Source organism: Camelus bactrianus, chromosome 15, assembly GCF_048773025.1.
Source record: "Camelus bactrianus isolate YW-2024 breed Bactrian camel chromosome 15, ASM4877302v1, whole genome shotgun sequence".
Lineage (NCBI taxonomy): Eukaryota > Metazoa > Chordata > Mammalia > Artiodactyla > Camelidae > Camelus > Camelus bactrianus.
In genome coordinates, this window is record NC_133553.1 from 53,351,198 (window position 1) to 53,369,559 (window position 18,362).

Genomic DNA, 18,362 nt, shown 5'->3' on the forward strand with positions numbered 1-18,362 from the left:
AACTGAGTGCAGATGAAGAATTATTAAAAGACAATATAACAAATATTTTGATAAAGAAGTGAGATCACAACAAAGACTGATACATCTTCTTTTACCTTCTCTTGGTCATTTTCCAACAATTAGGATGTCTCTGCATATAGTAATTTCTTAAACTCCAGAATAACACAGATTTTAATAAGTAGTCACTCATGCTTTGAATTTTTTAAAAAATAAGAACATTATTAGTAGTTCCAATTTCTAGGCCCACATCTTAGAGCACAAGAATGTGTATCAGAGTATTGTTTGTAACGGCAAAAAGCTAGAAACAACTTAAAATGTACATTAGAAGCAGTATGGCTAAATTACAGCATACTCATACAAGAATTAAAAATAAATAGTAACTCTAGATATCAATATGGACAGATCTCAAAAAAAGCACTGGGTAAAAAGAAAAATGCAACATAATGTGTACAATTTATATCAAGTTTGAAACCATGACAAATAATACTGCATTATATATATGATAATAATATAAACAAACATAGGGATGATAAACTCCATATTCAGCATTTCTTGAGGAATGGGGGTGGGGTGGAATGAGAATGTGAAAGAAACTCCAACATAATATATATATATATGTAAACTATAGATTATACATATAAAATCTATAATTTATTTTCTTTGTAAAAAAACTGAAAAAAATATGGCAAGATAGTTTTGATAAAGCCAACAGGAAGTATATATATATGTGATGCTATTATTATCTAAATGTTTTTGGATGTTGGAAATGTTTTATTTTAAAATGAAAGTTAAAAATGCAATCATTTTAATTTATATACATAGAACCATTCTGCAAGAAAACATTCTGTGATGTGCTCTTTTTACCCATCCGACTTAGTATTTTTGAGGAACAATCAGTTGACAGATCACAATTCAATTATTTTAACTGCTATACTCCATCATACAAATATGCCACATTTTATTCACTTCCTACAATGAACAATGCAACAGCATTCTTGTACCTGTCATGCATATACATAAGCATTCCCTAGGATACAAACTCAGAAATTGAATTGATAGTATAATTCAGTGTGTGCCCACTCTACAATTTGATTAGTTTAGTAAATATTCCCTTAACTGATTTATCAGATGAATAGACATTTTCTGAGAATATGCCCCCACATGCTTCTCATTTCACCAGCTGAGCTGTATGACCAGAGAGCCAGTCATTTCTTTATACTAGTTATATTTGGTAGCATGACTACATAATTTAAATACTGCAGATTGGTGAAATATCACAGAACTGCAATATTTAAGGCTAAAATGAATGTAGCAGAACTGAACTAAAAAACAAAAACTGATGCCAAATCAGATATACAAAACTATGAATACTTAAGTACTTAACAAAAAGTACTTAAAACCATAGCTGAATTCTAAACTCAGATTGCTTCAAAAATATCTTTAGGTTTTCATTCCACTTTAATAATCTGAAATTGGAAATTGTAATAATCTAAAATCAGAATTACGGGTGTTGTTTATGCAAGAAAGATAATATAAAAATATAATAAAAAACACATACAAAAAAAGAGCCCCGATCTTTACTGAATATCAGTAAATGAGTCAGCATTCAAAGAAAATGTTTTTATAAATAGTTTCTTTTTTCAAAATTATTCCCTGCTTTAATCAACATTTTTGATTCTGATCCTTATGTTGTAAAATTAGAGAGCTTTCATTGTATTGCCAAATTGGTCTCCAAAATGATGGTTCCCCTGGGTTTTCTAATGTAGGCAATATACTGCCTGTGCTTACTCTAATATTAACTCTTACAACTTTGGGAACAACCTCCTTCTTTTGCTAAGTGCTTACATCTTTCTTCCTCAAAGTGTAATACTTCCTGCCACATTTTCTCTATCATTCTCTAGTACAGACACTCTTAAATAAGAGAAATCATGATTTTTTATATTGCAGTTTAAATTTTTCAGTAGTAATTTCCCTGTCATAACAAGCAAGTGAAGAGCCTGTTAGTTATAATACTTATCTTGCTCTTTTAAAACAAAAGTCATAAGCAGGTAAATAAGAGAGCCTACCCTTTCCACATTTGTCTTCTGAAGTATTGGTCAAAAGTGGTGCTGTGAGGACATGCATACAATGGTTGTAGAAGAAATTTAAAAATTCACTTTTTTCAGTTTTCTGAAACACACAGGATTAAAAAAAAAAACTTGATTATCTTTATAATTAATAAAACATTTTCAAGAATTAGCAGTGCAGGTCATACACAAATAACAGATACCTTAAGATTCTGTGAAAGAACCAAAAAAATTTCTCATAGTCATCATAACCATACTTTTGCAGAACTGAAAAATCAAATCTATTTCATATTACATATTAAATAAAAATTAAAGTAAGAAAAAGATGAGACAGTGTTATAAAAAGTTGTCCAGGGAAAATTATTCAAAATTATTTATTTATTTATTTTAATTTCTTTTTTTCTTATTCAAAATAATTTAAAAAAATATTGTGATCTGAAGTTTACTGAAGAATGTATCAATGTGAGAGCAACTTAACTGCTTAAAATGTGAAACCCCAGATTTCATTACATGTCCAAATTTGAAAAAACACCAAGTTAATTTGTCAAGCTACTAGGAACAATATAGACAGATTTTAGACCTTTTACTTATTTTTGTTTATTTTGTTTTTCATTGGAGAATTTATATATTTATTCATTTTTGAGGAGGTACTGGGGATTGAACCCAGTACCTCATACATGCTAAGTGTGCAATCTACCACTGAGCTATACCCTCCCCACCAGATTTATCTTTTAAATTTTAAAAATTTGTTATTTGGAAATTGGAAAACAATGCCTTTTGATTTTTTGGGCACTATTTTTTTATACAACTGGTCCTATCACCTTGTAATGATTTAAAAATAATACACATATTCTCTAAATTTTATGAAGGAGAAATATCCCAGGATTTTGAGACAACCACTATTAATATTTGACTACTTTCTTAAATCTTTTTTAAAATTTCTTTTACTATGCAGTTAAGATTATTTGGTAAACAATTTTTTTTATTGTGATAAAAAAGTCACATAAAATTTACCATCTTAACCATTTTTAAGTTTACAGTTCAGTAGCGTTAATTATATTCACATTGTTGTGTTTTAATTTTTAAGATGTTAACATACAGAGGCCAAGGGCCATAAATAGAAGTGCTAATATTTTACAAAGATATTAGCAGATTACAATCTTGTATTTTGCTGCAAATAACTGCAAGAGGAATATCATTGCTACTTGAATACTAAGTGTACAAATGCTTACTTATTTATTGTTTTTCAAAATTGTACAAAATTTCAAAAATTAAGTATTTATACATAATTTACATATTTATACATAATTTCTCATACATAAAATCTTCTAAAACTGACTAAACCAAAACATTTTTATCTCAGAATAACTTCTTACATTAGTTGTAGCCAGCATGTTCTCTGGATCAATTAGAGTACGAAGAAGTCCCATTAACTGAACAGCACCTCCTAGCTCAGGATCAGTATCACAGATCATTTGTTCAATTACTACATTAATAAGAAGGATATCCTGAAAGGAAATGTGTTTCCATTAGACCTGGTTTGGATATAACACAAACATACCAGCTGAAGCAACAAAATCAGAATCATTTAAGAAGAAAACAAAGAATGGATTATTTAAACTTTTAAACTTTTATTATTTAAACTTTTTGTTCCTTATGTTTTCAAAGTTCTACAAACACCCTAGAGTAAAAACAAACATCTACTCCAAAAGAAAACAAAAAAACAAAAATCAGAGCACAGGACAGCTTACAGTATCATCAATACGGGCAAGTGGAAAACAGAATCATTTATTAACAATTCTTGTTTACTGGAGGTTCTAACAGATTCTTAGTCTAGGTTTCAGCCTCAGGCATGAATTCAGAAGTTGACTAACCGTAAGATCACAGACATCATGTGACCCCAAAACACAGATTATCTCAGCTTTCAAACCAGAAGATCCTTTCTAGCAAAAGTATAAGAAAAAATACTCCAGTACACCACTCTGCACCAGAGGTAAGTGGTACACATTGTGTTACATAATGACCTAATGCCAAATAGATTTACTGCTGCATTAGTAACATGCTCTTGGGTCTTAATATAAAGAAATACAAAGCAGCTTTGCAAATACAAAATTTATTTGCTTTCTGCCTATATTTTAAAAGTAAACATTTTAAGTATTAAAGTAGCATACAAAGTAATGGTTCATGTCAAAGGAAAAAGCTGGGACATCAACTCAGTGGATTTGAGAACACGCTTATTATTGGGGGAAAAAGGAAGTAACTGAAAGAGATTAAATAAGGGAACTGCATGGAATGAAGATAAATTTCTTAAAATTGGGAGACTTTTGTAAAATAATAAAAAGAAAGTTTCAGTATAAAGTACTTTTTGTAATTATTTTGTTTTTCTAGCTCTTCCTAAACTTAACATTCAGTGTTATCCAAAAATACTATTTCCTCATGAAATTATATTAAATGAAATGAAGAAACAACATAAACCATGCCATAGCAACTTAACTGCTTAAAATTAGAACCCTAACCTCTACCACATTTCAAAATTTGAACACCAATGAATAATTCTGTCATGGCATCAGAAACATAATGGTATTTCTTCAAAGAGGTATTACGAAATATAATTCACACAGTTACATTAATATATCTAGACTCAAACCCTATTTCAGTTAGAGGAGAAAGAGTAGATTCTACCTTAATCTGGTGCTGTTCTGTATTCTGGTATATTCAGCAAAGTGTACCACACATAAAATGTTAAGATATTACATAAAGGTGTCAGCCAGTGAACTTTCTTCAGTGACATGGCACTTACTTACTTTAAATTTATGTCAATGTGTACAACTCGAGTTGTACCAATTAATTAGGGTCTCAGATAATTTGCTCAACTAAGTGTACTCATCTTACATAAGTTTATTCATTTAAAAGTATAATTTTTAATAAATGAGAATTTATTGAAAAAACGAGAATTTAGGTTATTTCTAAATGAAAATACAGTGGCAAGAAAGACTTCTTAAGGTATAGTTCATACACTGAAATGATTATTTCAATATATATACTTTTAAAGCTTTTCACCCTTCTCTCAAATGCAGTGTCTCACAAATCCTGCTTTCATAAATACCAATGCCATATTCTGCTGGTCTACAAGCAGAGATAAAAGGAGACTGACCTGTGCTGACCAGCAGTCCCATCAACTGGTGACTTGTGGAAGTGAAAAAAGCTGATATATATATTTCACAGTATAACAGACTGCTAGGGAGAACTACAGCCTTTTCAGTAGGTAAGAACTGCCTTTCTCAAAGACTTCTGTTAAGACTTTCCTGACAAAGGTACATGCTCCACTGAATGCTGTTTAGAACTTTTTAAGGTACCCAAGCTTGAGAAAAGACAGTAAGTAAAAGAAATCTTTGAGTTTAAAAACTATACTTAGATAAGATCTTTATAAAACACAAGAAGCAAGTAACTTGGAAGCCTACTAAATAGCAGAGGAAGATTAACTGTCAAGAAAGTTTTAGAATAAATGACAATCCGTGATTGTTTAATCTCTAAGACCACCACTGGGTGAGAAAACTCACACCAACAGAAAATAGACTACAAAACAAAATAGAGACCTAGAGGAAAGGCATTTCCCTTCACCTATCTCTGAGTAGCCACAGCTGATAACATCCCAAGGGAAGGAACCTAGGCTTTGGAAGAAAACGGGCAAGGGAGATTCTTTAGAGAAAAGAACCAGGAACAGCTGGTTTGTTTAATCAAGAACCTACAGGGACAAGGAGTCTAAGGTACTGATATTCAATAAATGTTTTAACAAACCAATGCAGCACAGCTGTAAATGAATGACTGCTGTACGTGTGTTCTCCCTTTTCCCAAACAGAAGTTGTTTGTGATTAGGAGCCTTATTTGGACCTGAAAAGGGGTGCACAACACCCAGATATTCTAGATGTGGTACTGGATACAGTACCTCTCCCTTGAGGAGAGAGTGGGTGAGGAAAGAAAAGTGTATATGGATGTTAGGTAGTTACAGGGATGGGCTCTGGCTGACACTACTAGATGCTAATCTAGTCTCTATTCTTTGTCCTGCTGGCAGAGCCCAAATTTTGTCGGAGAAGCAACGTATTCAGCTTAAAGATTTTATTTCCCAGCTTCCTTTGCTGCTATGGGTAAGTCACTTCTGGCCAAAGAAATACAACCAGAAATTGCTAAATGGAATCCCCAAGAAAGCATTATTTTATTTAATTTATTTTATTTTATTTTCAATTGCATGTAGCTACTTTCTTACTTTTATTAATGTAATTACTGAAGTTCTGTATTTTAAGGTATACATTTTACTTTGTATCCATGGACTCTCCTTGATACATAAAAGTATCATCAAGTATGTAAAAAATAAACAAGTCAGATCATAAAACACAAACTGGACAGTAAAAATATGATATTCACCTTTCAAAATAAAAAGTTAAAAACAGACACAATTTTAAGAAATAAAATGTGGTATGTTCAATACAAAATACTGAAGTCAACCCATAGAGATTAGCTTACATATTTTTTTAACTTATTATGGTAAATTTCATTCTCCAGAATTATTCTGAAGCAAATTCCATATGTAATTCTATAAATAATTTAATGTAAGACTTCAAAAAATAAGGACTTTAGAAATAAAATAACCCCAAGGCTATTATCATATCTAAAAAATTAACACATGAATATATTCCTAAGTGAGAAGTACCCTGAAAATACCTGCCAAAATAAGTAATTCAATAGTAGTTGTATTACTTATCCAGTCAGATTCTAAAACAAGTTTTAGTGACTGTTTCAAAGGCAATTAGCATAAAAATATGTGAAATCTGTAGCGTACCAAAAAAACAGTGATTGTTGCTAAATCTATCCTTCCAGCTTGGATAGAAATTATAACTACAGCAAAAAATCTTAATACATCTTTGTGTCTCACCATGTATTTTAATACTGTAATCCATGTTTCTCAAACCAAATCTGTTCCATAATACCAGAAAGAAAAGTTTGAATGCTGTGCATTTATTTTAAAAGAGCATCAAAATATCCACTGCCCAATAAATACAGGTAAATTATTTTTTCTTTCCTTTAAAAAGTAACCACCAAAGCAATCTATTAGAATTCAGCATGTGGAATCCTTAATTTTGGAAATTAAAAAAAAAGTAATTTATCCTCTTTTGTGGGCTAACTGAATTCTTTTGATGCAACAACGTTTTTAAATAGTAAAACTGTTAGACCTCAGGAAACTCAGGGAAATGAAAGACCTGAAGACTGTGACTACAAGAAAAAATTGAATTTAAAAAAGAAATTAAAAAGGGCCTTTTCATTGTTAAAAATCAGCAGCTGCTTCTCTACATCTCATGCATCAATCAAATGTAAACAAGGAAATATTTCTAATGAAAATAGAAATAAAAGCTTTAAAAGTTAAGAATTCTAAGTTAGTATCTTATTATTCTCATAGTTTGGGAGATTTTATGATGAATCCCACACATCACTGAGGGTGAAGAAATAGAAGTGTTAATTTCAAAGTTATCTTCTGTAAAGCATGGCACTAAAATAAGAGTATCAACAGTGAGATTATGAACTGATTAATAAACTACGTATTTATTTCTTTAAAGTCAGACTTCATACAATTTGGGTTTTTAAAAAACTTTATACTTAACACAAAATAACTTCTTTTCTACTGCCTAACAATAGCAATAGCTCAAACTGATTCTAAACTAAAACTGTTTTGAAAACACTGAGAATTACTAACAAAGATAGAACGTAAAACTCTAAGCAGACATTAAGAAATTAGACACAAAACATATATACTACTACAGTTTAATTCAACAGTAACTCAAATACACAAAGATCAAATTAACATTAGGAATATAAAACTTTAAGAGACATAACTGTACTCTCTTTTCTACTTAACACTAAAATATAGTTAATAGAAGAAAGAGTACTTTCAATTACAGCTATATGTCCATTTTGTCCTTAAAATAGTAAGGGGTAAGTTTAAATATTTTTGTAGTGGGAAAACAGAACATTGGTCTCATTATTAAATGTTCATTCCCACTAAAAAAGACACATTAGAACAAGTTAAAGCAATGTCTTAGTTATACTAGATAAGTGCCTGGCCTAAGTAAGGGCTATGAATTACATTTCATTAGCACTTGAAACTTTTTTTAAGACCAATATCTGAGAATTTGATTCTGTTATTATCTATTTATCTCAATACTAGTTTGAGTGCATTTTTTTCTTACAATAAACGAATCAATTGTCATATTCTGGGCTTGCCAAAGTCACAATTGATCAGACATCTATTATTATGCTTCATAAAAGATTAAAATTATGGTTCTGTCTTTTCTCTCAATAGTTTGCAAACACTACTTTATAGGTAAGTTACACAGAACCAGAGCATTGTCACTTACATCATCACTCTGCTGGGCTTCTTGCATTACAAATTCTCGGACCATGGATGGACTAAACTCTACTAGGTAAGAAAATATATCCGTAGCAGCTGATCTGACTTGCAAATCATCCATACCCTGACAAAAGGAAAATTTGGTTATTTAGAGAATGTTAACAAAACTTATGCTTGCATCCCCCTTTACTCTCCCAAGTCTATGTCAAACAAATTTTTGGATTTAGACACTGTACTAGAATCGAAATACATAACATCTCCTATCCTTTTCTCCCGTTTCTTTTACAAATATTAAAAACTTTAGGGAGCTCAATGGTTAGTTTCTGCCAGTTTTTACCACCATAAAGACAAATAATCAGATATTTTAAGAATCAGCACAGGATTATAAAGCACTGCTCTACAAATGTTGCAAAAAAAATTGGGGGGTTGGGGAGAGGATTCTTGATTTATATACTTGCAAAAATGTGAATGATATCTCCTAGTTAAGGGTTCAAAACCTTCCAGAATCTGTCTTTAGTCTTGGATTTGCCAGTAAATCCTTAATAACTGATTCTCTCTTTTATGACTCTCCTAACAGAAAATGCTTTTGAAACAATCTGAATTATTTTCACTTTTTCCCACAACTTAGTTTTCTAAGGTAGTGATCCTGTGCTTTTCCCCTTTCAATACAGGACACATGATTCATAAGTTAAAAATCTCCAGGTGATTATGAAAACATTCCCTAACTTGGTAGTTCTCAAAGTGTGGTCCAGGGAATCCCGGGGAGGGGGTCTAACACCCTGAAAAAAAAAAAGGTCTAAAACCCTTTTCAGAAGTGGATGAGACAAACTATTTTCATAATAATAAATAACACTAAGGCATTATCGGCCTTTTTCACTCTCAGTCTACAAGTATAGTCGGATTTTCCAGAGGCTGTAAGACATGTGATATCACAACAGATTAAATGAAGAAGCTGCTATGAGAATCTAGCTACCTTTTATTAAGCCAGACATTAAAGAGATTGAGAAAAAATATGAAACAGTGCCAATCTTCTCACCAATTTTCTTTTTGTTTTGGAAAAATTATTTTTTTATAAAAGTTACATTATGTTAACATGTAATGGGTTAATTATTATCATTTTTAAATGAGTTAATAAATACTTAAAATTTTTCTCAGTTTTAATTTTTTATACAATAAATGCCAATGGATAAAGTTCATATAAACAAAAGTATGAGAATCACTGCTTCAACCCCACATTGTAGCATGAGTCCCCTTGGTCCAGTCTGTTCTCATTCCACTCACTGGTCTAAAAAGGAAAGCTATTTTATTAGTTTCTATGAAACATACTTAATATTATTATAGAAGAGAGAATAGTTTTGTAAAAACATGGGATTTTTATTCATATGAAGTTGTATCATATGCAAGCAATTACCTATTAACACTACAAATTTAAGTTACTAAATCTGAAGACTGACAAACAACTCTTGCAGTAATTCACTATCAAGTGAATCATAACCTAAATTATAAAATTCAATATGCATTACTACAATGAATAATTTCCCATCCATAATATAAATCTATTACAAATTCACAATTTCAAAAACATGAAAAGAAGCTATGTAATTACCATTACAATTTCAAGAGCAGGAAGAATCCCCAACTTCGCCAAAGTCTTGAAAAATGCATCCCTGTTTTGAGGTTGCAATGTCTGAGAAAATGCACAAAATTCCTTGAAAAAATTAACCTGTAATGTTAGAAAGTATAGTGAGAAGCTGACACACATTAAAAGTAAACTTGGGGCAAACAGTAATGTGATCTACCACAGTGCAGAATTCTCTCTTCTCAAGAACAGATTTTTTCAGGGTATCCCAGCTCCTCAAAACCTACATTAATGAACACAGAAATCATGTGACAATAAATGGTGGCTGGGTTCCTAGGAAGTCCTTATAAAGCAAAATTCAATCTTTAAAAATTGTACAGAACATTAGAGATTTCCTAGTATAAAGGACTAATTTTATAAATGAGAAAACTGAGTAGGCCATTAATAAATAACTACACCAAAGATTACTTGGTTGATTTTAACTTAGCATTCCTTCATTACTTCTTAAAACCCAAGTACCTGATTCTAATGTTTGAAAAAATGGCAAACTGCTGGTAAACAGCAGTCACTATTCTCTTTCCCTGAAGCAGAATCAAAAAAGTGATATGAACACATTTGAAAGAATAAAAACATTTTCAAGAATCAAATTATTTACCATTCATTTATTCAAGGACTCTCCTTACCTCTTGTTTAAAAAGAAAAACATCTCAATAATGTGAGTTTCTAAAACCATGAAAACGTGCGTCTGTAGCTCTGGCCTAACATAAACCACATGTCTGATTTTGTATTTATAATGTACAAATTCCCTCACTGGGGGGAAAACCACATCAAAATATCTCAAAATTTCTAAGATATACAAAATAACAAGTTTTAGAAATTCAGAGAATAATCATTTAATGGTATAATTTAAATACAGCTGACCCTTGAATAATACAGGGGTTGAGTGCCCACCCTGCGCTAAGTCAAAAACCTGCATGTAACTTATAATAGGCACTCTGTATCTGTCCTATCACATCTGAGCTTGGACTGTGTAGTACTACAGTATTTACTATTTAAAAAAGTCCGTGTATAAGTGGACTCATGCAGTTCAAATTCATGTTTCTCGAGGGTCATCTCCATACATCTTTCATACTAACTATAAAATTTTTTCCTTAAATTAACAAGTTCAATATTAAAGGCTGTATATGCCAAAAGAGTAAGTGCTCTTTAAGGTTGAAATTTCAAGAATAAATAATTTACCAATTCTCGTCGTTTATCATCATCTGTGGCCTCATCTGTTAATTGTGCAAAAACTTCAGACAAAAACTTCTCATCTTCCTACATGGAAAGAAGTAATTACTATGAAATATTAACAGAAATAAAAAGTTATACTCATTTATATGATTTCATAAATTATAATGAAAGTAGCTGAAAACCTAATAGCAGTTTCAATACGGAACCTAAAATTCCAGGTATACTCAATGTGATAATTTCCAAAACTTCACTACACATTCAATACTGGTTATACAAATATTAATACCTCATTTAACCAGAAACCTCAACTATAAAGAACTCTTTGAAAAACAAAAAACAGATGTCTTAGAGGTCATGCATGAAAATTCTATTTACCTTAACTGAGAGCCTCTCTAGCTCCCTTTCAGAATCTATTTATTTACTCTTAAACATAAATCAAACAAGTTTGAAGATCCCATTGTCAGTCTGTAGCAGATTAAAAAAATGAGAATTACAAATATGGCACAGGAATGGCAGTAAGGAAGACGGATTCTGGCAGTAATAAGATTACAGAGCTTTTTAAAACACAATAACTCATGAAATACAATAATCTAGGGTCAACTGGAGTAGAATCTTACATGTTTGTATGGTCCTCAAGGATATAACTAAATGACAAAATACTACAATAACTGCTTTTCATACTCTTTAACTTTAAGGTATTAAAAGATAGATATGTCTAAGCACTGTTTAAAAACTAACAGAAAAATAAAGTATGTATTGTATGGGGTTTTTTTGTATGATCTTATTTTTAATATAAATGTGTCTAAAGTCTAAAAGGGATAAACATTAAAATGTTTATTGTGTTTATCTTTTGGTGATGGATTATGAGTGATTTTCTTTTTTGTTAATCTATATTTTCCAATTTTCTGTAAGTGTGGACTATTGAATTACAAAGGAAAAACTGACATGAACTTTGAAATTCACTTTAGAGACTTCTATCAAGACCTGCTACAAGAAAGTTATGCTTTTTAGTTTCGGTAATCTTCAAAATTCACTTTTATGAAATAAAATCTGAATTAATTTTAATTAATTAAAGTAGCATGTTCTAAAAATATCTGTAATAGTGATGCCTGCATGGTTGATAATTAATTCAAACCATGACATATAAAAGGCTATAGCTCAAATACCTGCTCTTTTCCTTACTGTGAATCATCCATGAAGTGGTATCAATCCCATAAAGCCTTTCTGAAATAAAGTAGAGGTATATCCGAAAGAGGAAAGAATGAAAAGCACTAGGTATGATTGTGGAGAATATAGTATTCTCTCCCACTAAATATCTTTTGGTGCCATTCAAAGACACAGCATTAGCATAAAACCTTCTCCATTGTTTGACTCAGAATGGTGTTTCTTTTAGTCATTTATTTCACTGATTCCTTCTGGACCTTACATATGGAGGCCTGAACTATGCATCTTCTGAGAGAGTTCAACTGCATATATAATCTTTTACTTATCCCTCAAATCACCTTTTCCAAATACTTTTCATCCAGTATTTTAGGTTTTGGTGAATAAGTCCATGTTTACCTCCACTTAAAGCGTTTATAAATTTTTATCATCCTGCATCTCTCCCAGAGAGATGTCTAAAGATCTTTAACTTTTCCAGAATATTTTCATGGAAAAATAGTTCCAATTCTTTGATAAATGCAATTTCCCATTTAATTGCTTCTTACGTGATTCATTATTTATGTACTGACAGCTAGAACAGCATAAAGTATTACAGAGGCAATTTCAAGTATTACAGTCTGCCTGGTGAATGTTTTCTGATTCCTAGTATTTGTTGTTTTGATTTCTAACATTATTTTTGATAACATTTGACACACTCTGTTCCAATGTACATATTAAGAAAGCAATTGTCTGACAGCTTAAAGCCTATCATAAATATAGTTGGAAAATTTCCCCCTAAATCCCTGGTTTTCCAAGTAATTAAACTAGTCTCTTTAGATCACTTTAGTTTTTCTTTTCCATTTAACAGCTTTTAATAGAACATAATTATTTTAAGTCAAATTGTGTGTCTGCTATTTTGAATAACAAACCCTTACGGGGAAAAGAGGAGCTGCTTCTAAAAAGTCTGAAATCAACCTTTTTTCTTTGCAATAATATAAAAATAGGCACATATATACAACCAAAATCCAAAACCCAGGACCCATTCACCATTTTTAGAATTATGTAGACACTGGAATTCAGAATTAGAGCAGGCTTTAAGAGATTACCTAGAGATTGCCTAGTCCAATTTTAAATTTCACATCAACATTTGAGATACTTATCCTTAATCATTTCTAGTGTAGGGAGAAGTTAAAACTTCTTGTTCCGAAAGGATTGTAATCTGTAGCTGTCTGGAAATAACCTCACTTTATTAGCTTTTGGGAATTTAACTTATAAAACATTTTTAAGTATATTTCTCAGTTCTGGGCACAAGGGATTTTGATCTGTAATTAGGCAGAAAATTTAGGTTAACTAAAATCTTATGCCCGTATCATGCTTAAGAGAATCTAAACATGTATTAGAGTATATATTAGGAACTGGTGAACACACATCTAATGTCTACCTGGATATCTCAGAGATAGGCTTTAGGAAATGAGCCTTCAAAGGCCAATGGCCATAATCTTGCTTTCTTCTCACATACTGTTGAAAAGAGAATTCAGCATCACTGCTGACACATAAGAGATAACTAAGTGGTAAACCCTAGATAAACAACAGGTAGTTTATAGTATCAGACTATTTCATAAAATGCATCCCATGGGCTAGAAATGAGTAAGAGTTGTTTTATGTAAGTATAGCCTACATAAACAAACCTATGATAAAATATATAAAATGACATACAAAATGTTATATTTATAGATTAGTTTGCAAAATTTATTTTTTAAAGCATAAAAAAGCATTTATGATTTCTTATTATGGATTTGGCAACCCTTCTGAAGTGGTCATTTAAAAGCTACACTTGAGCTTCTGTCACTGGGTCCTCCATATCAACTATGTTGACTATAGGTCTATTTCCAATCCCCTGAGACTACAGCTGTGTTTCTGTCAGCAAGTGAAATGGCACCCTGAATTATATAGTATAGATTTAAAAAGCGGGTGCCATATATTTTAAGTGGAATCTAATATGTAAGCCCAACTTGCCTCACACTTATTTGAGGACCCCAGAAGGTTTTTATTAAGGGGGTTATGTTTATCAATGTTTATCATATTAAAACTGAGACATTCAAAAACATTAATTCATTAAAACATAAACTATTATATGTTTGTGTAAAATTTTTTATAAGCAACTATAGGACCCCAAATTTAAAAAATTTAGAAAGACGGTTGTCTTTGTTTTACATTTTTGCAAATCTCTTTAATGTTTAGCTTAACAGAAGACATCTAGATCCTCATGTCTTCTTCAGCATTCAGTCTGTTGCAATGTGTCGTTTTGGCTGAAGTATATAAAGACTAATGCAGCTTCACAGTGACATGAAGTTGGAAGAGGGAAAAATATCACAGACTTCTCTGAAATGGCTTCAGGAACTCCTAAGGTCCACAGATCAGACTTGAGAACCACTAACTACACTAAATACTATATAGTAGCTGCCCGGTAAACTTAGTGATTGACATGGAAATGACAAAGGCAGCTACGTGGGAACCTATAAGCATAGTATACTATCAAAAGTGAAGTAAAATCTTCAAAATCATGCTCATTACACTGGTAGGGTATATAGGATTAACATGATAAACATGGTATAAAACTCCCATTTTTTACAACTCAAGGAGATAGAATAAAATCAACTTCAAATAGTAAATAATCTGATTAATTATCATTTCCTGAAAATGAATGAGTGTTTCTCAATCCTGGCTGCACATCTGAAATATGTGGGAGCTTCAAGCACACACACTCACACATACCCCCAATAATTCCTAGGTCTCAGAAAATGTAATAAAAGATACTTTCAAAAATAGCTAATTCCGTTCGGGATGATGAAAAAGTTCTGGAAATGGATAGTGGTGATGGCTGCATTAACAGTGTGAGTGTACTTGATGCTATGAATTGCACTCTTAAAAACTGTTAAAATGGTGAATTTTATGTCATGTATATTCTACCACAATTTTTTAAATGCAAAAAAACTGAAAAGTTAAAAAAAAACCCAGCTGCATAAGACATTTAAAAATATAAAAGCTAACATTAAGAAATGATTCTTCTGCAGAAAACCATGAGATAAAGCCCTATTTTCTATGGTTGATAGTATGTTAAAAGTAAACAAAAGAAATCTTTCAAAAAGAAGGAATGAACACCAGCTTTAACTATTAATGGAACTAGGTATCTGAAAACAGAGTTGTGAAGAACACCTTAGTTTTCTTACCTGCAACATGCTGACTATCTCAACTTTGTTGAAGAAAATAAAAGATGTAAGAGTAGAAAGAAAATTCTCTTCAAAAACTGATGGCGTAGGCAAAATGATGTCCTGAATGTACTGTACCCTGTAAGTCTGATGTATTTTTTGCCTTAGTTCAGAATCTGTTATTGGAATAACTTCCTTAAACTTTGCAGTTTTGGTCAAGAATTCTCTGTGCCTTTTTGGCTGAGCCAAAGCAGGGTCATATTCAAGGCATCCCACGACATCCATGATACACTCATCAGAAAACATTACCTCAAACAGAGTTGCCTTATTTAGGAATAAGATTCCTCTAATAATTTCATATAAATGGTGTAAGCCTTCAGTGTTTTCTAGGTTCTCACAAGCTTGGAACAGCTGCAGTAGTTTTTTAATATAGCCTTCATTTTCCAAGGCCAGAGCCAGCTTTTCCCTACGGATAGGTGAGGAGAGAACTGAGGTAACTAAGTCAGCAATCTCTTCAAGTTTATTGAGTTCACATGTGGGCAGGTCAATCAGATGACTTGTTTCAGGCATTTCTTCAAATCTTTCTTCTTCTGATTCATCAATGAGATCCTGTGTGACTTCCACAGATGGATCCTTACCTTGAACCTAAAAATACCCAAGTACAGCTGGTTATCTTAAAATACAAAAGAATTCAAAATTTTGGAAATCAAATCACTGACCATTGAATTTAAGTAAAAATATCTTTCAAGGAATCAATACTAGTACAGTAGTTGCTAATCAAAAGTGAAGTCCAGAGGGGGAAAATACACCTAGTTTAGAGTCAATTATTTGAGTCTTGAGTTACTGATTGCAAATGGTTTCACCCCTAAATTTCCCAATTTATAACTTGAGGTTAACTGTGATCCCTAATAATCTGAATATTTCAGCTAATGTTAAGTAGGTTTGATGTTAAATTATGTAATAATCACATGTAGCTGTTTAATAACTTCAATATACCTAGTAATTCTGAATTTTGCAGCAAGTAACTTCTGTTCGTCCCCAAAATCATTATGTATGACTTAACTGCACCATCATACTGGCTTAACAAGGATACTACTAAATTCAAACCAAGTTAAAGCCCAACTCCTTGTACATTCAAGAGTATTCAGTATCTTGCAGTAACATGGTAAAAAAGAATATAAAAACAAATATATGTATGTTCATGGATGACTGAAGCATTATGCTGTACACTGGAAATTGATACGACACTGTAAACGGATTAGACTTCAATAAAAAATATATATACACAAAAGAAAGTAAGATTTCCTCAAAATACTTTTGAAATTCACTTTTGGAAAAATATTTGCTTTTGCTATGAGCCTGAAACTGCTCTAATAAATAAAGTCTATTCTAGTATAGTACTGATTGGGTAGTAAAAAATTAACCTGGTAGACCAGCGGAGTGGCCAAATCTAATGTCCCTTTCAAAGGTGGAAAAGTTTGGGTAAAAATCAATGACAAATGGAAAGGAGAAATGGTAACAGAGGGCAAAGAAATAAATTGTTAATGTAATGAGGGACATCCAGTATTAACATGGCGTCTTATGAAAGGCTCAGAGCAAGAGATGATATTCTCTTAGTTCAATTATACCAAAGCCATGTTTGCCAAGTCCACCACTGCTCTGGGGACTCAACAAGGTTGAATGGAAGCCTGTAAATCAACCTGATAACTGACACCACCCCGGGGGACATTTTGTCATACAACATGAATTGGACAAACTGCTAATGACTGAATGGGATTCTAGTAACATGCCAGTATCTATTGACTCTTACTTTTTAGGTTACCTCCACTACCATACCACGATATGGTATAACGCTGCCACTATTAATCCAGTTACCTTATGTACATAAGCCTTCTTATGCTGATACCGATACTGATGATCAAATGTATTAGGAGACTGAATTAAAGCCTCCTCCGCATGTAATAATGATAGAAAATGACCAGCATGAGGAAGAAGTGGACTCTGTTAGAACACCATCAGCTAACTTCTATACTAAAGAGTTCCACACAAGTTCACCAAAAGGTACAAATTATAGTAGGTCAAGGAGGGAAATGGGTAATGAAAACAGTGCAAAAATATAAAAAGTAAATCATGGCTTTATACAACAGACTGTTTCTTTAAATCTACCCGTAGTTCAGACTGGCTCCTCCAAATGTTAGATGTATTCATATTGATACTATTATATATCATATAAATGCTACACTAAATTCAGATGCTTAGACAAATATGATCATTTTGCTGTAAGGGCTGGCCTTTTCAGTAAAGGATTATTATTGCCCCAAGAAAGGTTTGGACCTTGCCTAGCTCCTAAGAGGTAACCTCTAAGCACTTTGAATATCCTGTCTGGGAAAAGTGTTTTTATCTGGGGGGTCTTAGGCTATGCCACATACACATGTGGATAACTCTATGGTTTATGGTGGAGGTCTTAGGCCACACAATACCAGCTCAACCTCTGGGAGTGTTGGAAACTAACGTCAACCACATGGGCAGTCAGCCTGCTTTTATGACTAACCCCCAGTGAAAATGCTGGGCACAAAGGTTTGTGTAAGCGTCCCTGGTCAGCAATGCTCTGTACATGTTGCCACCCATCACTGCTAGGAGAACTAAGTGATATTAGCATGACTATCCTGATAGAAAAAACTAGGTATGGATGCGTGAAACTCTTCCAGACTCTGCCTTATGTGCCTTTTCCCAAT

The 18,362-nt window shown here is 32.1% G+C and overlaps 1 protein-coding gene across 3 annotated transcripts in view; it reads right to left on the reverse strand.

The window, feature by feature from the left end:
• The window catches only part of PPP4R3B (protein phosphatase 4 regulatory subunit 3B), a 51,260-nt gene that overhangs the window by 19,788 nt on the left and 13,110 nt on the right, over window positions 1-18,362 (reverse strand). For 2 of the 3 annotated variants that reach the window (XM_010951876.3, XM_010951875.3), the window contains exons 4-9: window positions 15,649-16,272; window positions 11,285-11,362; window positions 10,073-10,189; window positions 8,474-8,590; window positions 3,443-3,574; window positions 2,067-2,169 (exon numbers count right to left, since the gene is read on the reverse strand). In XM_010951876.3, coding sequence (XP_010950178.1) covers window positions 2,067-2,169; window positions 3,443-3,574; window positions 8,474-8,590; window positions 10,073-10,189; window positions 11,285-11,362; window positions 15,649-16,272 — 1,171 coding nt within the window. The remainder of the gene's footprint in view (window positions 1-2,066; window positions 2,170-3,442; window positions 3,575-8,473; window positions 8,591-10,072; window positions 10,190-11,284; window positions 11,363-15,648; window positions 16,273-18,362) is intronic. The other variant, XM_045514365.2, reaches the window with a different exon arrangement.